The sequence below is a fragment of the Crassostrea angulata genome, chromosome 5 (genome assembly GCF_025612915.1).
Source record: "Crassostrea angulata isolate pt1a10 chromosome 5, ASM2561291v2, whole genome shotgun sequence".
Classification (NCBI taxonomy): domain Eukaryota; kingdom Metazoa; phylum Mollusca; class Bivalvia; order Ostreida; family Ostreidae; genus Magallana; species Magallana angulata.
The window spans coordinates 45994056-46021443 of record NC_069115.1 but is presented as its reverse complement, the minus strand read 5'-3'; the positions used below and the strand labels follow the sequence as shown (position 1 = coordinate 46021443).

Genomic DNA, 27388 nt, shown 5'->3' with positions numbered 1-27388 from the left:
AACTTGTAATTTATTGCCCACAGAAAACACGCCAAAAGCAAGTGACAACATCAGGAGAAGGATGTCCAAAGAATTTATTTTTGAGAGATGTGTAGGAGATTAGGGAAACATTAAAAAGCAAGCACTTGCTTTTGTGCACAATAAATTGCAAGTTTTTTGCATGAAATGACATGAAGCTCTCAAGTCTGTCATCAACAAACAAATGTTCCCATAAAGCTAGTTCTGCAGTGTATTTTTTAATCAAGAATTCCAAAACTGCGAAAAATACATAACAGCAAGGTACCATATGGCCCATTGCACAACAAAGGAACTCACTCAAAGTTTTCACTAAGGGAGTCTTCAGTCCTAGTTAATACAAACCACAAAAATGAAAATTTTATCATAAAAGTGAAAATTGCCAAGCTAAACTTCTACATATATAGATCTCCATTCATTCAAATTCTTCGTATGTTGTCCATGAAATGTCAGTCACTTTATAAATCAGAGACATGACACTGCATCTAAACAATGATGCATAATCATCACATTCATTAGATAACTACCTTTCTGCTGGACCATCCACTGAACTGTCAGAAGAAGATAAAACTCCTCGGTCTGCAATGGGTGCTGGGTCAACAGAAGAGGAGGGGGCGGCATCCACTGAGCTCCCCTCGTCCTCCAATCCAGAGGGCTGTGTTGGGGAGGTGTACCCAGAGGGGGAGGGGGATATACTAGGGGGCGAGGAACGAATTGCTTGGGTGGAAGATGAGGGTTCTTCAGGCTTTTCTGGACTATAAGTACAAATGAAAAACCAACATTACACACTTTAAAAAATTCTGACATTTAAAGCAATATGAGCTGTATTTTTTAGAGTTTTATTTTGCTGCAAAAACCTGCTAGTATGATAAGTCTGCCTGTAACAAACTTTTGTGATAAAATAAGATTTGTAAAAATCATTAATTTTTTCAGGAGAAAGATTTCATTTAAAAGGAATATATAGCAGATCAATTTTTGTACAGGACGACAATAATTCGATTTTACTCCAATTAATGCTTCTTAATGGCTTTTCCCACTAAAATAAAGCTAACAGAAATTTAAAAATCATGATATTTTTTGTCATTTTAGTAGAAAATAACATTTTCTCTTTAAAAATTTTCAACATGAAAATTGCAGCTCATATTGCTTTAAAGTAATTCCTTGCATATGCTGCATATAATTTCAAGTTTACACTTGACTGTAAACAAGAAAGTATGGATGTAACTGGTAAATGTACTTTTGCCAAACTTATTTGGAATAGGTTCATTGCACAAGGTACTTGTAATTTTAACCATCATCTTAGCTTAATAAAGAAAGTACAGTTATCAATGGTGAATGTCCACACTGCAGTACCTGGCCTTTTGTTCTGGTGATGAGTTTGATACCCTGGGGGATGAGGGTGGGGATGAGGAGGAGACATTGTCTGATGTGGAGGACACTTCCTCCTCCTGGACCATGCTGTCCCTCTCTGTCAGGTCCTCAGCCCTCAGCTCCTCAGTGCTGGATTCAACCTGGGAGCCCAAATCTGCAGGCGCACTACGTGCTACTGCAAAGGAAAGAAACATTATTAAACTCACAAATTCTAATCAAAACAGAGACTCTTCTATCAGAGGTCAGTTAAGTGGAGTAATACCATATAACTAACAGACATTTATATAATTACTATGAACAAGTACAGAAAAAGAACTTGTAGACCAAAGTGTTTGACTAACAAAATCAAGTAACATACAGAAGACTTACAATAAGCAGAGGGTCTAGAATTGACATCATTGGTATCCATAGCTACAGGAGAGCTACTCCTCGGCCCTGGATCAGTACTGTAAACAATCATATCTCCACATCAATTTATCATTACTACTATGTAAACAAGCCGATCCTCTCATGCTCATTCAATTTTCTGTTTATGTGGCAGTTGCAAGGTTTTACACTTGTCTTTCCATTTGAATATGCAGTAGTTTACATTTCCAGCATTAGAGAGTGAGGTTCTTCTCATGTATTGATTTACTTTTCCTACAAAAGACCAAATGCCCATAAAAGATTCTTACCTTGCCAAATCTTTGATATCATTGAAGTCTGCCCAGTTGTCCTTGGCCTCCTCATCCTGTGGGATCTTGTTGCTGAAGTCGGCCCATTTCTCCGTTTTCTCGCTCGATGATGAAGCTTCAGCGGAGGTAGAGGACTGGTTCCAGGGTGAGGTATCCATAGCAACAGGCACAGATTCTGTCGCAACATCATCAAAATTTGCCCAATCTAGTGGAAAAATTTTTTTATTTTAAAGACAAATTTCTCTCAAATGATGACACAGACTCTACACCTTGCAGAGGTAAAAGTATGCATGTACATTTTTTAAAATATTAACATGTGTCTTACTTTCACTGTTATCAACATCCATTTTTTCGTTTGGTTGTGAGACAATTTTCCGTGGGGAGTCCAACTCCTCTTCACTGTCAGTGCTGTCACTGTCATCCCTTGTTTCTGGTAACCGACTGAAAAGGCAGTTGTTAAGACAAAGCGTTAGCAAAACAGCAATAAGACTGAACATTACCGAAAACCAAACACAAACCATATACTAAGTCAATTGTACTGTGGTTTCATCATTATTTGTTAAAATCTAATGCTCTTATATTTCGCTTTGGAGGTGATACACAAAATCAAATGTTCATTGGAGAGCATTATCACATATATTGTATTGATAGGATCATAAGCAACAAATCTTTGAATCTTGAAACTGTAATTTTCACTAAATGCACAAAATTTGATACTGAAAAATATTATTGAAACCACAAAATATCATACAATATAATGAATATGAGGACAGGGGCTGTCTCTATTCACTTACGCAGCTCTGTTATGTTGTTGAGCATTTGGCGAGAAGGTGATTTCTTTTTCCTCCCATATATCCTCGTCACTATCATTGTCATCGAATTGCTGTATTCGCTCATTACAAGCCTGTTCAAACATTGAAGCTGCACTCTACAAAATTTTTATACAAGCCATTAATGTTAAGAAGACCACTTTATTCTGACTAGATTCTTTTCAAAAGATGAATAACTTGGAACATTGACTTAAAAACCTTAACATTTACTGGCTCCATTTCAAACAATAAAATCAACACAAAAATTCCTTTAATCATACATTCTATTCCTTAATTGGATTTTTTTGGTCACAAATTTGTATATGAACTAAAGTTATGTCAAATCTCGACTTACATTGTCATCTCCAGTCTGTACATTGAAATCTATACTGGAAATGCGATCCCCAAATGGTGAACTGAAATAAAATTATTTCAACTTGTTCATATCTCTTCAATCTTTGTAAATAAATATTCCACATTTCTAATAAATCTTTGTACATGTTCTGGGTTTTGGTAACAGTCATAAACTGTATAATGTCAATGCATGCTAAGAAACGAAGGTGGTTTAAAACACAATCATTAAATAATAAGTATATACCACACACAAGAAGAAAACATGCATTCCAACAAAATATAAAAAGAACAAACAATTTTGACAGTAAGTTAAAAATTCTGATTTAAATTGCTATTGCCAATTACAATCAAATGTATAGTCTGGGATGTTATTTGCAGAGGAAGAAATAAAAGGAAATCAAATCAGTTTAAGTCTGCCTTGGTCTCAATAATGACCATTTTGATTTTCAAATCTGTGGAAATCTGCATTTATGCAGAATTCAAAGTCAAAGCAGAAAAATAACATTCCTGAAAAAGTATGGCTGAAATAGCTTTTAAACATCATCTGGGATAAATAATACAATGTCAAAACAAAGGTATTATTTCTTACAGTCACTTACAACCACATTCATAATCAACTCAACAAACAGTACCAAGTGCCATATATCCGGTAATTTCCCCGATGATCTAATTTTCGCTTTATTCGCGATGTCTTTTGAATCACAAATTATTCAATACGCAGAAATAATATTCTGCATTATTTTCTGTAAGAAACTTTTTAAATCGCAAAAAATGACTGGCGCAAATTAAAAATGCTACACAATTTACCCATTTTCGCAAATTTTGTGACACGCAAAAAAAACACCCGGATATACAGTAATTGTACTACAATGATGTACACCAGATATCTGTAGGACAAACAACACAAACAAGCAGCAATACTTACTCGGCTTTCTCTTCCTGCTCCTGAAATTCCTCTTCGTTAAAACCAAACTGGTCAATGAAGTTTGAGGTCATCTGTTGCAGCTGGTAATCAGAGAAGGCCTAATGAATAAACCAGGCAATCATTTTCAATCCTGCCTTCTTAAGGACTAAGGATTGATTGTACAGGAGACTTGATAAGCAAGAGTAGGCAATCATATATAATTTTCCAAGAGACTAAGTAAGAAAGGACTCCAACTAGAACTTCATTTTCTTAACCAAACAATACTGTTTCATTCAGTCTTTTTGTTTGTTTCTAGCTATCAATTCAATTTTTCCAAAGCTTGAAAATTTTAATTTTGCAATCCTTCTCTTGCAGTCTTTTTGAGATTGATCAAATCTAGGTTATCACATCTGACCCTGCTTTCATGAAAATGAAAAGGTTGAGTTTAACAAAGACTAGGACTTAGTGAATATCCTTTAACAACAGGAAAGATAAATTTACACCGCTAACCATAGACCTTCTTTAACTTAATACACAGAGAAGAAGAGAGATGACAGACTTGTAAATTATTCATGTTATGATCAACTCAAGTATATAAAACTATGAAACACAGTCATTTTCTACATTTTAAAGATGTTTGTCATGCTACGGTTTACACATACGTACACATATAATGGATTAATGATGAAAATTGGCAGAATGGTAAATTTTTATCCATAATTTTACCATAATGATGAAGAGCAAATCACACTCAATATTCATGTTTTCTGAAGAATATCTTTTTAACTTTTACTTTAAATTTTCAATGTCTTCATTTATTGTTTTACCTTTAATATCAATGATTTTTTAAACCAATTTTGACTTGAGAAATGAAATGTCACTGACCTGTTGCATGGCGGCATCCTGAGGGAATGGAATGTCTCTAAAATCACTTTCTTCATCGTCACTACTGGACGTCAGTGGTCGACCTCGCATCTGCCACAAAAGAAAAAAATCAGTCGTTATCCTGAGAGTTAAATTAGAAGTTAACCTGCGAGTACGGTAAATGCAGATACATTCTTGGGGGAAAATTATGTTTATATAGTTGGTAACATACATCATTGAAATTTATCCCTCCACAAAATCTTAATAAGGTTAGATCACAAATCAAGAAAATGTCTTAAATTTTTTATTTAAGTGGGATGAAGAGAAAATATTGGTTGTATAAAACCACAGACAAATCATACTTAGCTATAGATGAATGTCTAAATTCTAGATAGAAAATCCAGTTTTATTTTTTTACCGATAGAAAAATCAGTTTTATTTTTTTTACCGATTCCACAGTATTCCTTTTGTTGACATCCAACAGAGCACCAGCCACAAAACCGTCCCACCTCTCCCTCACTTCTTCTGGTAATTCTGCAAAACACAAGTTTAATTAAATTTTCAAAACCGTCTTAAAAATGCAAAAACTCCTATGACCATATACTGAATATCAACCACAATGAGAAAGTACACAACACTGATTACCTGCAAATTGATCTTTCACCAATTCTGAATTCTCTCCCTTTTCCATCACAGCTACAATGTCATTTGCCATTTTTGTAAGATGCCCCATGTAGCCTTTTCTCCGACCCCTTTCTTGACTCCTATAGATGTAGAAGATATAGGTAATAATACACTTGCACTGAATTTACTGGTGTTTGATAATATTAGCAGCCAGATTTTATTCAATGAGAGTTTTGTACCGTACATATAGGAAACGGGTACCCTACACTTAAATTTATGCCACTAAGGAAGACTTTTCATATATCATCAGAAAATGTTTGATTATATCAATATTTGCTCGCACTACATAAATTGAGACAGAACCCAAGAAATTATACTGGTCAGAGCGTAAATCAAGGACAAAGAAAATCAGAACTTACTGTTGCTGGTCATTCTCTTCCCAGACTTCCATAATTCTTTGTAATAAATTGCAATCAGTAAATAACTGAAAAAGAATAAAAAAAAAAAAACATCTTATATAATTCCAACTCAGGCCAAATCAATGTAGGATGTACTTCTTCTCTTGACTTATATAAATTATTAAGGTGGAATAACACACCTGGAAAAAGTCACTCAAATTAACAGGAATTTTTTTGATAATGAAAGGTATAATGATTAATAAACTGTGCAAATGTCAAATAAGCGAAACATTCGCAGTTTGGGGACAAAAAATGAATACCTAAAATAATTATTGCAGTAAGTAACAAAAGCCCCTGCAGGATTCGAACTCGTGATGTACGGATCACAAGTCCGACACTTTATCCACTCGGCTATGGAGTAAGTTACATATCTAATTTCATAAAATCCTTTCAATAAAACGAAATGTTGTTTCGATCAGCGGTCAGCCATTTTGTGATAATGTGTTATTCCACCTTAAATGCTTAAAAAATACCTGTGCTAATAATAGATGCTCCTTCTTGCCATCCACTTCCACCGGAGAATTGTACAGAATAGTGTTCACACACTGACTAACATGGGTATGTAAAAAGTTATTCCAAACATAATGAAAACATAAATCCTGAAAGAAACAAAACGATGAAAGTTAATGATCATGATGTCCATGTAGAGGAAGGAGACGCTCACTAGCGATGAAAATATCTTGAGCATGTTAAAGATAAAAAAAAATAAATCTTGCTGAATTCATTGAAAATTTTCTTTCTTGAGTCTTTTATGTCACCATGCAAATTTCTTTTAATAATACAAGTCTGTTAGGAAAACTTTGTTTTCATACAGATCTAATGCCCTCTTCAAATTCATTTAAATTTCAGTAAACATTTTGATCATTTCCAAAAATCCCCATAAATCATAACAAAAATGAAAAGCATTTCCATTGTACTTACAAGTAAAACTTTAATTGTTCCTAAATTGGCTAACTCTACATTAACAGTGTGGGTATTTGTTAAAACCAGAGCAGCAATAAGTCGGACTGTCTGGAGACGTGTATTGCCAAGGGGTGGATCCAAACATCCAATGGTGGTAGGCATCGTTTCAAACCGTTGCTGTAAAGAATCAACTTCTGTTAAAACAGTGACATCATCATCACAATTTTTTCACGCAATCAGATATAGCAGCATTTCTACAGACACCCAATGTCCATGAATCCTAATGCATACTAAAACCCAATTTATTCATGAAAAATACGCAATTCGTGAAATTCATCAACTTAGAGAATTATGTTTTCTAGTTTTGTAAATACAGACAAAATTTAAATACACATTATCTCTCGGGGATAATCTAATAGAAAACTTTCATCAGCTTAAAAAATTATTTGACAGTTCACATACTTTGACCATCATGCTCCTACATGTTTTTATTAGCAAAAAGTATAAATCAGTTTTTGCTGAACAAACCTTGGGGGGTTCGACCAGAAGACTGTGGAAGTCTTTGAGTCTGGGGGTTATGGCCAGTAGAACATTGGTGACCCCCTGGGCGAGGCGATCAGTGTCCAGTGACGTGATCTGATCGTTTGAACCCTCTGGTCTGTAAAATGAAGCAGAATAATCACTGTAACCAGTTAGAATTACTTTGTCTAGAGTCATTTTGAAATTAACATTTGAATTCTACTAAAATGAAATTACTTGCTTTGTCTGTCTTATATTGTTTTAAAGTTGACTTTTAAATTCAAAAGAAAAGCTATCACAATATAACATATTTCTCTATTAACATAATGACCTTGATTCCATATCAAGAATTTCCCATTCATACCATACTTAGTTACTTACCCTTGTTTCCTAAATTCTAGAAGAGTTTGTATCACAGATAATCCATTAACTATGACAGATTCATTCTTGCCAGTGTCCAACATATTGGTCAAGAGATCAGCAACGTTGTCCTCTCTAAAACAAATTCACATTCACAACAAATCAGTCATTTTCATTTTTTTTGGTTCTTAATGACTCCTTATCAACATTACCATACATCAGTCAACTTCTTTCAGCCTTAACTTTCCTTTCATTAAAATAAAAGGACATAAAAAAAACTCATGGGGAGTGAGGTTGTTCGATTACACAACATTATTTGAGGAGTTAAAGGACTTGCGTTTTACAATGTTCAGGAGGGTGTGTGTTTATTAATAAATTAGTCTGATTAGGACTTACTGGTCTATAACATTCAGATGAGTGGAGGTAAGGTGGAGGGTGTCTTTATTGATTACATGGCATAAGTCAGTTTGAGGAAAGGATAAGGACTAAACTGTTTTATAACATTCAAATGGGATGGGTGGGGTGGGTCTGTTTATTGTCATCATATTATCAATCAGTTTGAGGAGCTGATGAGGACTTACTGTTCTACAGTGTTGAGGAGAGGGTCAGTTTCTCCTCGGTCCTGTAACTGGGACAGCTGTTCTCGGCCAAGCCGTACGATATCACACAGGGACTGAGCCGCATTACAGTGAACCTAGTTAAAACACAATGGTAAAACATCAGAGCACTTGTCCCTGGTGATACAAATCAAAGCCATCAAATAGAGGAAGAGGAAGTTGTTACATAACATGCATGCTTATATCTCAAGTGAGTCAATGTTTTAAAATAATTGAATGATGAGAAATGACAAGAGTTTGTTTAAGGTTGATCCAAGGTCATGTGAATAAAATCTGTGACATTTTGATGTATACTCAGAAATGATTGAATTACACTGTCGGTGCTTCAGACCACCATGGTTTCAACTGAATAACATTTTGTGGGGGAGGGAGAAACATGACAACAGAACATTATCTACCTGTGTCTTTGCATATGAAATCTAATGACTTGTCAAAAAAAGCATTTTTTAAACTTTGATAACCAGACATTTGACAGGTTGTGGATGGATTCAATACACAGACATAATCATCTTTTTACATCAGAAACAGCAACACTACCAGATATTACAATATTGTATGCAAGAGAAAATTTACAAAAGAATGAAATAGAAAAAGGAACACTATTGAATTAATTTTACTACTTACATCTTCATCTTGTGTTGGCACTAGGCATGCAATCAGTTTTTCAACGATCTGTTTCTCATTCAACCACTGTAGAAAAGAAAGTAAGAATGAATCAACTTTAGGACAAATCTCTTTCTCTGAGAAAAATTGTAAACTCAGTTATGTGTGATGTACCATCAAATCAATCTTACAAGATTTAATAAAGATGTCATTGTCAAATTTACATGAATGAACATGAAAACTGGATTTATCATAGATAATGGAAACTTATATAAGAGGTAAATAGTGTTTCAAATTTTAATTGAATTGCTATGTCATTACTTATTTGAATTGGCATATACATGTACTTAATCTAATAAAGTCAACAGGAAATATAAACAATATATAAAATTAAATCCAACAGAACGTTTTTAAACAAATTTAATCAAAAATAAAAATCAGATGATGCACATACTAGCCAATAAGGTGGTTTCGTAAAAGTCAGCTCTGCTTTGCTGAATGCAGAGCAATTATTTCTGACTTTTGCTTTTTAATTTAAATATGCTTTTTTTAAAGATAATATTTCAAATAGACTCCATATTCTTTAAGTTAAAAAAAGGGGGGACCCGTCACTTTTGGATTTCCAATTTCTTCACATTTGAGACAAAAATCTGCATCTTATCTTGTTCCTGTTATCACAGTGAAATGACCTACATTTGTAAATGATCCATTTAAACATTGCTGATGTAGATTTAAAGGTTTAAATGAATATGTTGTGTAATGCAACTGTTTATATTTCAACATGTTTTGGAGTTCATGTAATTAATCCTTCACATCTGAATGTCTTAATCAGAAATAATTTTCTTTTATCAAACTTTCTTTGTCAAATTGCAGAATTTTTAAAATCCATATTTTCATAAAGGCAATCTTTATTTTCAAAATATATGTGCAACAAACTTAATTTGTCTTAAAGGTTGCATATGTGTTCTGATGGGCAAACTGCCTGAATGAATTGTTGTTTTAAGATATTTGTAATTATTTTCCTCACTTCCCTATATTATAGTAAGTAGTAATCTTTTACTTTCAAAGAAAGATTTTTATTAATTCTATAAATATAACAAACCAGGTCCTACTTTGAATAAAGAATGTGGTTTCAACTGAGTGTTTCTGTTTTGATATTTGAAATGGCTAGTACATACAGTCATCTTAAAAATATTGTAACAGAACTGTCCATTAGTTACCTCAAACAACTGACCATGTTGGGAATATATAAGAGTATGATTGAGAGATTCAATGCGTTCATAATTAAATCAGCTTTGAAAAATATTTCCAAGGTTTTAATTGTACATTCATGACACATAACATTTTCTAAATATTTCAACATTTCAAATGACTTATAAATACTGAATGAAAGACTTTTTCTCTGATTCATAAAAACAAGCATTTCTATCACATCGAAAAACTTCATTGATTTTTCTGGTATTGACTCAGTATGTGTTTAGATTGCTTTATACCCAACACTGAATCACAGTGCTGTAAATGACCCCCTATCTCTATCACAACATCATAAATGACCCAGTACCTTAATCACATTGTTAAAGGCCTCCTACCTCAATCCCTATTTGGGATTGAGGTAGAGTGCCATTCACAGTGGCAATGCTTTATATGACCCAATTTCTCAATCCCAATTTCAGTAAATAATGCTCTACCTTAATCTTAAGGATGTAAATGATGCCCTCCTCAATTACAATGCCATAAACTACCCCCTATCTCAATAAAATTGTAAAAGTCTGTAGATTTCAATCATTATGCTGTTAACGACCCTATACCTCAATCACAATGCTGTAATTAACCCCATACCTTAATCACAATCCTGTAAATGACCCTACACCAGTTTCATCGATATAAATGACCCCGTACATCAATCACAATGCTGTTTATGATGCTATACCTCATTCACAATGCTGTAAATGACCCCTACCTCAATTGCAATGCTGTAAATGACCCTACACCACTTAAAATTGCTGTAAATAACCCCCTTATCAATCACAACACTGTTTATTATGCTATTGCTAAATCACAATGCTGTAAATGACCCACTAACTAAATAGCAATGCTGTAAATGATCCTACACCACTTACATTGCTGTAAAAGATTCCTACATCAATCACAACGCTGTTTATAATCTATACTTCAATCACAATGCTGTAAATGACCCCTTGGCCCCTTCCTCAATTACAATGCTGTAAATGACCCTACACCTCAGTTACAATGCTGTAAACGACTCCCTACCTCTATAACAGCCTTCCTCAGCTCCACCCACTCCACACAGGTCAGCAGCCTCAGCAGGAGGTCCATGATGGCCGACGTACCAATGTGGTACAGGAGAGTCCCGACAAAATCCTCCTGAGATTTTAGGAAATTAAATATCTGTTGGAAAATAGACAACAAATTATGGTATTAGACTGTGTAAAAATTGATAAAGGAAAGATTTTTTCTCTCATTGGCTTTACGTATAAGGAGTTGGTTAGAGAATGAACAAAGTATAAGAAAAGAGAGATTTTAACTGAGTTTCTGTTTTCATCAGAACTTTCATCTTTGCTAGCCAAGGGTTTTCAGTCCACTCCACTCCCGATAAGATGTAGAACTTTTTGTGTGTTAAGTTAAATGGTAAAAGTGTTGTTTTTTTTATAGAAAATGACATATTTCATTTTGTTACTTATCCTTACCATTTCACTTTTCCTTGTTATTAGTAATCCCATGACTTTGCTAAAGAAACTGGCCAAAAGAGGATTCAAAGGTTTTTCCATTTCCAAGAAAGCATATAATTTTTTCACCAGTTCTTCACTATCTGCGAGGGCATCATTGATTTGTGATACATCAGATGTTAGAAGTTCACAGGCAGTGTTTGAATATCTGTAAAAAATAAAAACAAACAATTTTATTAAACTTTATTAAGCCATGAAAGATTGTATGTTTAGGTAATGGTCTTTCAAGCATTTTAGTAAATATTTGTCATCAGGAAATCTGTCTTCAGCATCAAAAGGGAAACTTTCAAGTTTAAAATAACTATAAAATGTTAAAATATGATAAAATGTTTCTACTTCTGAATTCTATTTTCTTAATCATTGGGATTAAAACACACACTATTTAATCTTCAAGGCTAGGGCAAAATTAACAAGACTACACTATTTATTAAGTGTCTACATTGTTTGAATGAAACATAAGCCATAACTGTATTTGATAAACCTTATTTTTATAGGAACAAAGAAATAAATTCATTTTTATTAAAGTCTTACTTATATCTTAGTTTCTCATCATCAGAGTCTGTTGGCTCAACTGTGATCAACTTTACCATTTCCTCCATATTTTCAGGCTTCGTGACACTGGCGAAAAAATAAACTTGTAAGTAACTTATTAAAAGAAATCTTTTTGCAAATATAATTTATAAAATATTTTGAAAGTTGATACTCACAATTCAATTAACTTGGAGTTCTGCGATTTACATTCTTGAAGAATATCTTCTTCATCCATTAGCTCACGCAGTGTGACATCCTGGGGGAAAAAAAGAGTACAATATAATATCAAAGTACTGACAGGAGTTGATTTTATCGATTATCATTTATTTTAAAATCAACTTATCTTGCATGGCAATTAGTTTCTAGTCTGTATTTGAATTAGGCACTTTTTTATTATATGAATTTTAGACTTTTCCAACAAGAATTTCCAGAAACCCCATATAAATCATGTTGTGTAATTTTTAAAGATAGATTTCAAACTATGAATAAGTAATCAAAGCAATTTTAAAAATTGTATGGATCCAAGCACTATTGATATCAAACTCTAGTCTCGTTCAACCAGACGCTCGGCTGTCTCCGTTAATCTCCGACAAGCAAGAGAGCCTCTCTGCTTGTCGGAGATTTACGAAGACAGCCGAGCGTTTGGTTGAACGAGGCTATATTAAACTCTAGCGTGGGAATACATGAGACTATAAAAATTTCTTAGTTGATCGTATTATGTAAAATCTGACTATTTTCAAAGTGTTTATTGATTAGTTTCCTTGAAAAACAATGTTTCAGCATACATTACATTGAATTTTTCTATTATTCTTGTCAGCGGTGATGATTTGTGCTTAGGTCCAAACACTGTTTCACTTTCAGTTTGCCAGAGTAACTGCACAGGAGAATTGATTAAAATCAACTCCCAAAAACAGATTTATAGTTCCATGATGAAATTCACATGGGTGACACTGTAATAAATAACATAGTTTACCTCTTTGTCAAGAAGAGTGTCAATGTGAGAGGTAGTCATAAGATTGAACTTCCAAAACATTTTGAAAGCTGAAAGAGAAAAAAAAAACTTTTTAAAAACTTTTAGAGATGTTTTGTATAAATATTAATGCAAGTATTCCTGAACAGCGAGTAACTTATTAATATGCCTAGATTAGTCTTAACAAATACTCATGTCTGATCAGGGTTGGCCGGGAAATACCAGTGCTGGGAATTATCGGTGGTAAATACTGGTATTTCCCGTCCCGGTAAATACTACTGATTTTCACTAAACTGGGAAATACTGGGAAATACAAATTTTTAATCATAATTTCTTTAATTTGTTCAATGTAAAACGTATGTCTAGGATATAAGATATTAACAATAAGCATCAAAACACAATTTTGCATACTTTGCTATTTCACATGTTTATGAATCTTTAATTCACCAGATCACCTATTCCAAAGACTTCTATAGCTGCTAGAGTACAAATTTTAGTCCATCTTTTTGAACCCCAAGTTTTGTGTTTTACAGATTTATAATTCAAAGCACAAAATAAACTGTTATAATTACTGTAGGTGTTACAAGTAAATAATCACACATGTTGTTTTAATAAATAATTGACTCTTGACAGTTTTGTGCTCCTGTTTTGGGGAGATATATACTATTATTGTGATTAAATGGCTTCTTCTTGGGTGTGTTGCATACTGAGGTAGTGACACAGTCACACTTTAATTTTCATAATTTTCTTGGCTCATTTTACACATACATCAAATAACTAGAAAACAGAACTTTGGATATCATGTTTATGATAACTGTATAGATGCAACTATACATGTACTTGACTTAAGTCTTAAAAAAAGAATAACAATGGTGTGTGAATGAACCATGTTTGGAGTACATGTGTATTTATAAGAAGATAACCAATGCATTACTGGCCAGTTAAAACTTGTTCAAATCAAAGACAATTATAAAATGTCATTGCTGACAAGGTGTACTATTGTCTACATCCCTACAGATTTGATTTAGACTGAGTATGAAGTACTTTAATATGTAGTTATACTTTATTTCCCAGTATTTCCCGGGAAATACCAGTAATTCCCGGGAATTACCAGTATTTCCCACCGTCCTGGGAAATATGAGTATTTCCCGCTTTTTTGCCAACCCTGTCAGTATGATGCCAGTAATTGACAGATTGACAAGAGAAAAAGCAAGATGTCAGAATACATGATCTCATTATAATAGTTGCATTACACTTTATAGGATATCATGGTATGGAAAATGTTTGGAGAGACCAAATTTTCCATGGAGTAAGTAGTTTGTAGTTTCTATAGGCCATTAAAAAAAAGTTCAGTAATGATTGGTGGATCACTGGTCTTCAATTGGCGTGTACAAGCTAGGACAGAGTTTGTGAATGCTACAAAGTGAAAACTTACTGTTTTTTTACCTAAAAAGTACTTGTGATCAAAGTTTCGAAATTATGTGACAGCCTGATTTGAAAAAAAATATGTTAAATTTCATTAAAATGTGATTTTTGTTTTCATATATTTACTCTATTGGCTCAAGATCAATCCTTGCCAAATACCATTTCTTGTCACTATATCAACACAAAAATTTATAAGGGATATAGTGGCATAACAATGCACTGGCGAGAATTGTTCTGGACGAGAATCAGTCTTAGGCTATAGTACTATATCATTTATCAAAACACATGCCACTTTTTTCACATTTCGCCTACTTTCACTTCTGAGGAAGGATCACATGACTCAGAATCAACTAACACTCTGTGACATAAAATGTTCAGTACCAATAAGTAATCTTTAATTCAACGATTGTATTCAATTCATTGAAAAAATTACATTAATCGGAAAGTTCAAAACAAGATCTATAAACATTACATTGTTGACCTTGAATGCGCTACATCTTCCAGTACTCATGAATACGATCGACATTCATAACACAATAAATAAAGTATATAACGGTATGAATTGCATTCCTATGAATCCTTTACTTACCCTTTTAATAGAACTTTCTAAAGAAAATAAATACAAGTTCGACAGTGCACTCAACTAGGGTTCATCACTTCACATGTATTTACTCAGCTTAAAGGAAACATTTGCATTTAAAACGATTGCAACTTAACGCAAAATGTTGTTCATTGTCTTAAATGAAATAAACAAAGTATTAACATGTGCAAACAGTTCCAATTTGTTGTCAATTTTTCATCTTCGCAGGCGGGAATCGAGATAGACTGTAGCAAAATGGCGTCTCTCTCTTGGTCAACTTCGGAGATTCTCACGAGATTTGTGAAAATGCGAAAATTAATAATTTTCGCAATTAGTATATTTATTGAAATAATTGTCAATTATTATGTCAAAATTTTATTTAAAAGCGAAATTAAATGAAGTGTCCCAAAGGCATATCTTCGGCACTTTCCGCCCGACCTCGTTTGCATAACAAAAGCCCCACTTCGCATGCGCATTCATTGAGCAACTGATAACTCAGTTCAACAGAGGATAGTTTCAACGTGCGGGCGAATACCGTAACTGACAGTTATAAAGTAATCGGGTATGTGTCTTGATTTTTATTTAATTAAGTTTTTGAGAGGAAATTTTAAGTGTTGAAATTAGTGTTATGTCAAATTAGTATATTTATACAATTTTTACCACTGACGATATATTTGACCCAAATGGTAAGGAGTGTACGCCTGTTCAATGGTTACTAGAAATTTAATGAAAATTTGATATATCAACCGTGACAGTCATTTTCCAGTATACCATTTTGATTGACAATAATAATTTTACCCGAAATAGACCTTTTTATGATGAGTTTGATTTATATTTTGGGTTATTTTATACGAAACACGGATCTGTAAGCGGCACATGTATGTGCACGATTTCAATGAGTCTGCGCCAACTCAGATCTAAGAAATTCCTTTGTTCCAAAATAGGAAAAGCAAGTGAGCCGTGACCTCAATGGTCAGTGACATGATTAGTACACAGGTGTCTTGTTCATTGACAAGTACACAGTACAATTCATTCCTCCTTCATATTATATGCGGATTTATTCGATGTAGTATATCTTTACAAAAGTGAGATCTGTTTGGGATATTTTTATTAATGGGTATGAATATTTGTTTTTCAAAAAAAAATTAATGAAATATATATTAAATTTTGTATATTGGAATTTTTTTTTTTTTAATCAGATCTTTTTAAAGAATGTGTATAATTGTGCTTTAAGGCTAGACTTTTTCCATGTTTTTTTTTCTCCTTTTAAACACAGGGAAAGGATTGAACACAGGAAATTGAATGATTGTCATTGAGGAAAATATATTTTGTGCTGACAAAGTATTCATGTGTTTTGCTTTTAAATAAGTAAATCATTATGTTGATAAATCTATGCAATTGATTAATAAGTTTCTACTCTGTCAGTGGGTAGCGAAATAAGTACACCATTGAAACATGATATTGATTTCTAGAAAAATGTTTCCCATTCTCAATAGGTCAACTACCTTGCTGAACTCTTGTGACCTGATAATGATATGTCAGAATTGTAAAGTGAATTTGACCTAAATTTTAAAACACACGTGTGACATTTAATGTTCTTACACCTGTTTTTTCTTACAGTAACATACGAAGAAAGTCAAGATGTTCAGTTTTCACAAACCAAAAATTTACAGAAGCATTAATGGATGCTGTATTTGTCGAGCCAAATCCTCCAGCTCGCGATTCACAGACAGCAAGAGATACGAGTGTGAATTTGAAAAGTGCTTCCGTATTCGCGAAAAGAGAGCTGGAGAAATATGCAATGCTTGTGTCCTTTTAGTAAAGAGATGGAAGAAGTTACCAGAAGGAACAAGTCGACATTGGCACCATGTGAGTTTTCAATTTAAATGTGACGACAGTCACTCCAGTCAGTATATTTGTTTGTCCCGATTATGAGTGGGAGTCCACAAATAGGCGCACCCAAGGTATTACAAATAAATGGCATTTAAACTACGTGACCTTTTGTAACAGGTAAGGGGGTCAGCATGTTATCAACATTTCTCTTTTTCTTGACAGTTTCCCCCGTCTCCTGTCTGTACTTGAATTCTTAGTGGTCTAGTTTTTTTGTGGGTCAACATACTATTTATATCATTTGGGGTTCTCTGTATGATTACCACACTGTTTCCTGCAATTGAAATCGAGAAACCAAAGAATAATTTTAGAATACCTTTTTTGTTAGAGAACATTCAGTGCATAACATTACGTCGCGCTGGCATGTAATTTGAATAATGCACTTGTCGGCATTTTCTCAAACGAGTAATCAATATGAGAGTGGTTTGCTGACTTACAGAGGATGTTTGAACTTTGCTAAACTTGTGCATACACTAACAACCTCTTTGATAAAAATATGACTCAGTAAATGATATGTATCAGGAATAGTTAGACAGAGTTCTATTTTTGTAAGTCTTGTGTAGGAGTTTTGACATCAGTTCACTAATCTTGTGGTATCTTTTTTCTAGACTTTTTTTCCACAAGTGATTTAAACTAGTTGTGAATGAGATCGGGGGATTCTGGATGAGTGAGTGTGTCGAGTACCTGAAGTGACACACATTTCATTGTGAGTCACCTCGGGATTTCACACAGACACTGGAACTTTGTCCACTTATCAATTATTCAAAAGATATCTAGACCAGTGTTCTGTAACACAATCCCAACAGATGTGTGTGTGATAATTAGAGCAAAGATGTAGGTCACTGATTCAGTGTGAATTTGTGTGTCTATGGAAAGGATAAAAACATAACCATATGTAGTCTGGATCTTGCTGCCTTCATTTAGTTGTTAGGGAAATTCTTTTCATCTCGGCTCTTTGCCTTTCAGGCTAAGCAAATATTGATTCATGCCTGAAGTCAATTAAGATTCCTCAGGGGGATTACATGAGATCTAATAATGTAGAAAGAATATTTTTTTAAAACAGAAGATAAGTGTCATAACCAGATCACTAGGTTTGGTTAATGAGTTCATTGGACTGTAAGACCTTGTGTGAGGGGCTAATGTTCTACATACAATGTGGTGATATTACTAAGACTTGTGGCCTGAGGGTAGTATTTGACAAGATATTTTGGAGCTATTACTACCAGTTCTACAGGTTACCCTACCCATGATTTACCGGAAAAAATGCCCCTTAATCAATGCAGCTGCAAGATTAATTACATAATTCTGCCTACAGCAATCTCACTGACCATACCTTGAACCATAAATAATATTGTCAGAAAATGTCAAGTGATCTAGAACCTGTTTCCAATTAGCACACATGTATTAAGTTTCTTCCCCAGACAGTTGTATGATTTGAACATACTTTATTAATCAAGATAATTATTAAAATCAAATGTTCTATACAGGTTACAGCTTACATTGTGAAAGTGTCTTCTCCAAAGTGTATTAGATAAGCATAAACCAAAAATTAAGTTACATGCAACATTGGTAAGTTGGTCAGTTATCAGAATAATGGAGTGCATAATATAATAAAACTTGAATTTATTACCTAGGTTTGTGTATTATGACATAGGCCTTCCATCCACTTATCAGTATATATGTTTCAATTTCTGAGTAAGAATGATCTCAATCCAGGAAGTGTTTGTACACATGTTGAAATTGACATGTTGATAAGTAAAGAGGGTCACAACACATACCCTTCAAGTGCATTTTGATAGCGCTGTTAATAAAATTGTTTGATATCAACAAGGGCATTAACAGTGTATGTTTACATGTAATTTAGTAAGAATAATGGCTCCAGACAATGAGAAATCTAAGTAATAATTATCAGTCATCAGAAGTCATTGTACACATTCACTGTTAACAAACTTTAGGTCAGTGACTTTTGCAGTGAGGTGAAATAATGTCAGTTTTTGCTTTATTGTTTTCACACAGTCTTGCAATGGGGATCATTGTCTCTTTGCTTTTTTATTTACATGGAGGAGTATCTTATCTCTCTGACCTATATTTAATTGAAAAATTATGAGGCCTTTAATTCACATTTAGACGTCTTAATTGTGTGGGCAATGACCTACAAAGTCGATAAAACATGCACTCTTTACAAAAAGAATCTTCCCTTCATTAATATAATCGGTTACTGACAGCAAGTCAGCTGTGATTGTGCTTAGTGTGGCTATGAACATCATGGGGAGAATTCATTTTGCAATTGAATGGATTGATGGGGTAAAGAACCTCTTGGAGTGACACAATGACCTGGCCGTTGCTCGCTATGGTTCACTGATTCTCTGTGGATTGTGCTGCGCACAAGCTTAGCTATAACCCCCTCTCCTAGCTGTGAATGTGTGTGTGTGTGTCCTTTATCTATTGTGAAAATGGATGAGCTTTTTTTTAATGTAGGAGAATGAACTGATTGTCTGTAAGAATCACTAGAGCATGACCAAGGTTGATATCATTATTTTAATTTACAGCAGAGGACAAATCTGTTTTTATTTATAATATCAAGTACATATTAACTCAAGGGAATCATAAGGATCACATTTTCTCTTTGATGATTTTATGATGAAAATTTGTAACACAATTGATTTGATTTAATGCCTTTATTAATTTGCTCTCCACTTATTGTCAGGTTGTGGATGCCAGGGCTGGACCAGGAATCAAGTCATCCATGAAGATCAAGAACAACAAGAGTCCCAGCAGCAGCAAGTACAAGTCCCCCCTCAAGTCCAAGAAGATGTACGCCCACAGAATTCCCAGCTCCATCTACGACATGTCAGGTACTACAATACAAAAATAATCACTCCCACCCACACCCTCTACATCTTGCTGCAAGGTGTCTGACTTCTATATCGTGAATGAACAGACAATAAATATTTTAACAGCTAGCACACAGTATACATACACCAGTACATACATATTGTTGATGATATAGGAATAGGATGTACCTTGATATGCTTCGTAATTGTTTGAATGTTGCTCCCAACATTAATTGCACGAAGTGCCATGTCCAAAGGGGCTGGATAAAGTTCATTTGGAAAGTTGTCTGAAGGTTACCTTCAACTGTGCATATGTTACTTAGAGAAAAAAAAAATAGATTTACTGGTATAACGTAATTTCTAAATTTGGGATGTACTTTCCTTCTCACATACACCCACACTGTACCTGTTCACCCATAAAAAACACTTGTGATTTTGGCAGTCGATCTATTGAATAATCTATACAAGTGCGGGCCTTCGAGAATTGAGAATGTTCATATTGATTATGTTCTGTGGTTATGATACAATTATGAAATGTCTTTGAAGTTAGAGGCCCTTAGTCACCAGTGTCCAATAATCTGGCTACCTTTTGTTGTAAGGTATCATGCACCTGCTGTTATTTTCAAATACATTGTAAATGATGACCAGAAATCCCCCATTTTTCTTTACTGATAATGGCATTGATTTATTTGGTTTTTTATGAAAAATTGGGAGACCATTTCTAATGACCCATATTTTCCATCCTGTACCGCACAGTCGTTACAAATATTGATCTTTTACTTGTGTGCGGAAAAATGTATGGCTTCCCAAAAAAAACCTAAGTTCCAGACAATAATTTAAGAGCTTGTTAAAATTGATTTTCTTCTTCACAATGCGGAACAAAGAATTTGGGTCAACAAGCAGTAGGTCTATAGACGCTCAGACTGGGATGATGGACTTCACTTCAAGTGAACTAGCTGTCTCAAATATATTTTTCCCTCGGGATTTATGAATGTATTAGTGTGTCTCTGTAAAGCCCCAGTACAGAAAAAAGCCAAAATTATTTAAATTCTTTTACACGCATTTTTGGGAATATTCATTCAAGTTTTAGAATGTAATTTGAGAAGCCTTTCAAACTAAGTCAAATGTGGAGTAGTTTATGGGTTAAAAACTGAACAAGGGAATCAGGATTATTGACAAACTGTGTGTACAGAGACTTCCTGCTGTGTAGCATATGGTCAGTGTAAGTCTGCAGGATATCCATCAGCTGATTAACAGATATCAGCTGATCACCTCCCACCTCCCCCACTCTCCCCCTTTTGTGGGAGCTAGCTTGCTCTGACTTGAATGACCTGGAGCCCTTTTTTCGCACCATGCAAAATTCCACATCTGTTTTTCCTCTTTACTCACTAGTTGAGTTATCAGTGGGGTATCTTCATGATGTAAGGATAATGTTTTTGATAAAAATAGTTTGCTCTTCCCCGGGAGCCAAAATGGGTCTTCTTCTCTGGCTTGAGGAAATCATTGAAGTGCATCCCCTAATCAGATCTGTGTAGAGGAAGTTTTACACAAACATCTGAAGGTGTTTATAGAAGTATGTTATGCCTGCTGAGTTTTTAACAGAAGTTTTTGTGGAAATACAAGTGTTCACTCATCTACTGAAAATGCAAATTTATTAGATTAACAACCCCCTTTCCAAATACAATTGATAAATTTCTGGTAGATTAACCAAAGTCTATACAAGGAAATCAGTATGTGTAAAAGTTATTATCTTCTTTAAAACTGTCCTTTAAAAGCAAGAAAAAGAGTGAATGTAAAACCTGTCATGGTTGATGTGAGTTTGGACCGCAATGTGTAGCCGTAGAATCTTACTATATGACTACTTTTTTCTAATTGAGTAAAATGTGTTATTTATGAACTTGCAAAGATAATGACACACCCACACCCACATCCACACCCACACACATTTCAAACAAACATGCTCATCCCTGTGCCTGGTACAGGTAGGCCAGGCACAGGTAGGCATGTGAGGCTCCAGGGGTCAAACTCTGAAGTGCTGAATTGTTCTGATTTCATTGCATTGGAATCACCTGGTCACTGTGTGGTCAAAAGTTCAGCACAGGTCAGATTTGTATAGATCTGGCCTGTTTGCACTGCTGGAACTCTGGTTGCTGATACTAGGTCAAGGGTAGAGGATCATACCTCCCCCTGCACATCTGACCTCATTTGTGTATTTTCGTTCCTCTTTAACAGTTTCCTGTTTATACGCAAATTCATCACTGGCCAGTTTTCAGGCTATAGTGCTGGTTTGAGGTGAGGCAGTTCAAAGTTATCTACTAGAGAATAGGCTATAAACATTGATTTGACCATATGTGACCTGGGTATGGGGCCCCTGACAGTCTACCAGAAATCCTATACACACTGAGGATTTATAGGGGGAGTTATCTGGTGTCAGAAGTTTATGTTTGTACATGGCTGTTTAATGGGCAATATCAGAATTCCAAGGGAAAACAAAAGAGACTCGCCAGTACACAGTAGTCTGTGATTACTGTAATTGGCAAATATAGAAATCAATATTGCAACAGCAGAATTACTGATGTGGGATTGTCCCCCAGTGCAAAGTATTTCAATAATGGTAATCCTAGAACAGAGAGCTCTTTGGAAGATACTTTTTTGTCATGCCTTTGAATACAACTTCACACAAATATTCATGAGCATCTGCACTCAGATGAAAAAGATAAACCCACAACTTCTAAAGCATTTGATCATTATTGAAAGAACGAATAGACAAGGTGTTAAAATTTATGAACATTGTGGCAAGGGGTCCCTGATGGCTGGGTTAATTGAGTGTTTGTTCTGACACTTTGCAGTGAATGAAGATAGCTGTGACAAGGATGAGTTTGAGGGCAGTGACAGCGAGGAGTCGGAAGTTGAGGAGAGTCAGGAGAATTGTCAGCGCAAGAACAAGAGGAAGCAGTCCGACCCCCGCATTAGTCCCTTCCTGGATCTCAGCTACTGGAAAAAGTAGGCAAACACTTGTATATACACAGCAAATGCCTGATTATCATACAAGATACACAATGATCAACATCTGAAATTAAAAAAAACTTTTTTCTCTTTTAAGTTATCATGTATAGAAATACATGCAGATATCATTTCATTCTTGATCTCAGCTATTGGAAAAAATAATTATTCAGCAAATTCCATTTTGATCATATGATACGCAATAATCAACACCTGAAATTTAAAAAAAAAAACTTATCCTATAAGTTATCTCATAGTTGAAGGTGCATGAAAAGTCCATTGCAAGAAAGCTTATGTATCTGATCTTTTACAGGACAGAGGTTTGCTGTGGCACAATATTCAAGGGTCTGAACGGGGAGGTACTGGTAGATCCTCAGTTACTGCATCCCTGCTACACCTGTCGTAAAACCGGGACCCGTCGCGGAGGGGAAATCAGGCGCAGCCAATCCACCGATGACACCGAGAGTAATTCCAGCACAAATAGCTTCGGAGAAACCGAATATCTAGACACGTCCTGTGTGGATAACGAAATAGACAGTATTCCCTCTCTGGAAAACAGTGCTGCCCTCTCCCTGGCAGAGTTTAAGTGTTCCGATGCATTCTCACAACCACCTCCACTTGCCATGGAGTGTTAAACACAAAAAAAATGTGTGAACTGTTTTAATCTCTCCATGGTGGACTCTCTTGCCAAGAAGTGCAGCAAATATTGAAATATCAATGTGAATGTTAGTATTTATGTGTGTGGAGTATATGTGAATTAATTTAATTTTGTATGAAAATCTTGTGTGAATGGTATGAGTGTGTTATTTTCTCTTCTGTGAGATTTTAAAAGAAAATATGATCTGGTTTCAACTGTGAACCCATATATACTCAAGAACCAGGGGGAAAATATAAACTGTTCAGTGTAAAAGTGATATTGTCATTTCCAGACCAAAGCGGCTTCGTGGGCTCTAGTCAGGAAATACCAGTCAGAAGCCATGCCTTGTGAAGTCAAGCACATAACGTTATTACATGACCCCGTGTGATCCTTCGTGAAAGTCTGCCTGGATACATGCAACAAATGATGCACGGATTGCCTGATGAGAATTCCTAGTTAAAAAAAAGAAATTTTGTTGCCAAAATGCTCATTATAAATATGTATTATATACAAATGTATAACATATATATGGAAAACTTTTTACAACCAAATTTGATACTAATGTTTTTTATTGGTACACTGTACAGAGTACCCAGCACCATACTGTATCCTTCATCATCAGGCATTTTTACTGTTGTTCCTATGGTATTACGACAACACTAAAATCATGGTCATCCTACGTTTTGTGTGTATCTGAGGCCATTCAATACAAGGTGCATTGCAGTGACGTTAAAACTTGAACAAACTTTTATTGATTATTTTTTATCTGTGTAATATGATTAAGGTCCTTTTTATGATTTCTCAGGTTGCTATTATTCATTGGTCAAACTCACTAGAACTTTCTTGAGATGTGAAATGCGGAAATGAGATGTCATAAAAAGGATTTCCTAATATATATTTATTCTTATTTATAATATTGGTACGGAGGTGCCAATGTCTTGTATATATTGTTGTACAAAGATTTTAATCAGTTATTATTTATTTGCAAAGGTATCATCCAATGCAATTTTTTTTTTTTGCTCTGTTCACACCTCTGGTTGTTTTTCTCTCATCCTATTACAATACTCAACCAAAGAACAATGCATTCAGATGGTCTAAGAACTATTAGGCATTAATTATAAACAGATAGGAATTTTTAGAAACATAAGTTTTTCTGTATAAGTTTTTGGCCTAAAAATCGTTTGTTAATATAAAGGAAATTGTCATGATTTAAGACTACAAAAAAAAATTTGCTTTTCATCCAGGAAGTCAAGTAAAATTATTTCATTGGAAGATGTCTCATGGGGAAGTAAGCATTACTAAAGTGATAAGATACATAATCATTTATGCTATTGACATCAGTACATTTCTGGCAAGGCATTATGCACTGATAATTTGGTGCTGCAGTTTATTTGTATTTATTTCACAATTTAAAGATGCTCATAACATCAGACCACCATGAATTTCGTCTCCCCTCCCCCCGATATTTTGTGTTTTTGTTTGTACAGGTGCATATCATATACTTATCTATAGTTCTTGTAGAGTTGTTGTAATAATAGGATCTGAGTGTCAATTCCTGTGATTAGACTGACCGGTGTAAATATATATGTGGCCAGAAATCATTTGCCGTGTTCTCTTACCAAGATGTATAAGTGAATACAACGTGAAAGGAAAATTTCCACCAAAGTATATAAGAAGCATATTATTGTTGTTTTGATATTGTGAAGACAAGGCAAATGATTTCAGTAAGACTATATTGATATTTATATGTATGAAAATGTAGTATTTGTTGTACAATCTCGTTATGTAAATTACATAATTTAATGATAATTTTTATGGTTATGTGAAACTGAAAAATGAAATTTTAAATGATTGAAAAACACCATACGCATTGGAAGACAAGTGTATATTGTTAAGTTTTAGTCACTGTACATAAGGGTTTAGAGCGTTTTAATGTTCCATTATAAAAGTTATTTATAGATATATTGGTCAACTACCTGGTAGTATGCATGTCTTTCTTAAAGTTCTTACCTCTAGGAAAAATATAGCCAGTTGTTGTCTTGTGTTGAATGTTATAGGAGGATCCAACATTTCTCTGAAGTGGTTAACTGCAAAATAAGGAGGTTATTTGGGGAATATTTTTTTAATTTTAAAGAAAAAATTTTGGATCCTCCTCAGTATTTTTTCCCAACTCCTTGATCAGCTGTTATATCACAGTCAAATGTGTAGAATTGACCTACAGGAACCGTAATATTTGTTTAACTTATTGTGTCAGTCCCCTCTCTCCCCCAACCCCCCAAATCACATGACTGTTGTACTTAATCAACCCTTCATCATTTAGAAAAACCCTGGACTTGTACATCCAGGTATTGCAAAGTTAACTGACGTTCTGCTAGCACTAGCTACTTTTCACTGTGAATGAGATTTGCTTTATTTCCTTTGATTTGATCAGGGATATTTTTTTCTCAGGGTAAACCCCCCAGTAACTGTTTGAGTTGCCGTATCATAGAGTGTCTGTCTGGAATTTTTTATATTATATCCAAGTGTGGAACTTCCCCCTTTTTTATACTGAGAAAGAAGCAAGTGTTGCCAACGATTTATATTTATACTTTTTAAACTAATATTTAAAAAAAAAAATGAACAAAAACATTATCATTGAGTTGCTAAGCAGCGTTCTACCATTGCTGTGTGTGACAATTTTCTTTACTGTGTGCTTGTTCCTGGCATCTAATGCAGTGTGTAGGAGTATCACCCCCTCATAATGTGTGTGGAGATGTTTTTATCAAGGTCAAACCTGTTCCTGTCAAGGACACTGCCACATGGAACGCAAAGCCATTGTAAACCTCAACATTTTTATATGTTCTCCAGAAATACAATGACTGATCTCAATATTTATATGTATATTGTGTATGCATGACATATGAGTATTTATACTTAAATGCCAACTTGAGAAATGTACCCAGTTAGGGCCAGTAAGGAATATATAATAATCTGTCCAGAATTTGGTTCATAATATTTTTTTCCCTTTTTATACATGTATATATTATATATCGATTGCATGTGAATTTTTTTGCTTTTTGTAGTGTAAGGTTTGTGTTTGAATTTTCCAGAGTCGCTCAAATATTCACTGTAGGAAAAAAATACACATTGACTGTTCTTGGTTAGAAAACATAAACAAAAAACCAAACAAGGAGTTGAACACTATTTTTTAATGTCTACCTCAGATATCCAGAACAGGATATAAGATGGGTATTGTCCATGTTGTATACTGTAATCTGGAGGGCAAAATCTGGTTTAATCTTACTTAACCTGTCCTGTTATATTCAGCAAGAGGCAGAGGAAGCATTTTGTATTCTAAGTCTTAGTACATTTGAAGGCTTGGTCTTCCAAAAGAAATTGCAACTCGCATCGAATTTCTTTTCTATACTATTTTCTATTCAAATTCCCAGGAACTTTCTTTTCATTTTGTGAAAATTCTTGATAATAGAAACTAGGGCAGTTTTTAAAAAAGAGTAAACAATGCCAAAGAAGAAATTCGGTTATGGTGTAAGGTTTCAACATGTTTTCCTCTCGAATCCTCTTGAAAATGGGACAGTTTCTGTTACATGCCAGTATAAGCTATATAGATGACATTCCGAAGTGACCAGTGTGGCGGAATATTTCTCTATGTCCTCTCATTTGTACATTTCATTATTAAAGCATTGTATTGAAAAAAAA

General features: G+C 34.4%; 2 protein-coding genes across 7 annotated transcripts in view; one reads left to right on the top strand and one right to left on the bottom strand.

The window, feature by feature from the left end:
- LOC128182707 (serine/threonine-protein phosphatase 6 regulatory subunit 3-like) overlaps positions 1–19833 on the bottom strand; it is a 22400-nt gene extending 2567 nt beyond the window's left edge. The window contains exons 1-25 of one of the 5 annotated variants that reach the window (XM_052851432.1): positions 18849–19833; positions 13327–13394; positions 12530–12609; positions 12354–12440; positions 11784–11970; positions 11347–11484; positions 9097–9162; positions 8437–8549; positions 7877–7990; positions 7505–7634; positions 6995–7153; positions 6547–6672; positions 6035–6099; positions 5637–5755; positions 5440–5525; positions 5013–5102; positions 4149–4246; positions 3225–3285; positions 2855–2988; positions 2386–2501; positions 2061–2265; positions 1756–1832; positions 1369–1561; positions 543–770; positions 316–345 (exon numbers count right to left, since the gene is read on the bottom strand). In XM_052851432.1, the coding sequence (XP_052707392.1) occupies positions 316–345; positions 543–770; positions 1369–1561; positions 1756–1832; positions 2061–2265; positions 2386–2501; positions 2855–2988; positions 3225–3285; positions 4149–4246; positions 5013–5102; positions 5440–5525; positions 5637–5755; positions 6035–6099; positions 6547–6672; positions 6995–7153; positions 7505–7634; positions 7877–7990; positions 8437–8549; positions 9097–9162; positions 11347–11484; positions 11784–11970; positions 12354–12440; positions 12530–12609; positions 13327–13386 (2762 nt within the window). In that variant the 5' untranslated portion in view covers positions 13387–13394; positions 18849–19833. Of the gene's footprint in view, positions 1–315; positions 346–542; positions 771–1368; positions 1562–1755; positions 1833–2060; positions 2266–2385; positions 2502–2854; positions 2989–3224; positions 3286–4148; positions 4247–5012; positions 5103–5439; positions 5526–5636; positions 5756–6034; positions 6100–6546; positions 6673–6994; positions 7154–7504; positions 7635–7876; positions 7991–8436; positions 8550–9096; positions 9163–11346; positions 11485–11783; positions 11971–12353; positions 12441–12529; positions 12610–13326; positions 13395–15337; positions 15596–18848 lie in introns of those variants that run through there. The other 4 variants (XM_052851430.1, XM_052851434.1, XM_052851433.1 and 1 more) reach the window with 4 other exon arrangements.
- On the top strand, positions 15784–27388 carry LOC128182708 (SIN3-HDAC complex-associated factor-like). Of its 2 annotated transcripts, none has more exons than XM_052851436.1 (5): positions 15784–15890; positions 16949–17197; positions 19926–20073; positions 22902–23055; positions 23369–27388. In XM_052851436.1, the coding sequence occupies exons 2-5, from the start codon at positions 16970–16972 to the stop codon at positions 23688–23690; spliced, it is 852 nt and encodes a 283-aa protein (XP_052707396.1). In that variant the 5' UTR covers positions 15784–15890; positions 16949–16969; the 3' UTR covers positions 23691–27388. The 2 variants fall into 2 exon arrangements, with proteins under 2 accessions (XP_052707396.1, XP_052707397.1); XM_052851437.1 differs by lacking the exon at positions 15784–15890 and adding an exon at positions 16262–16445.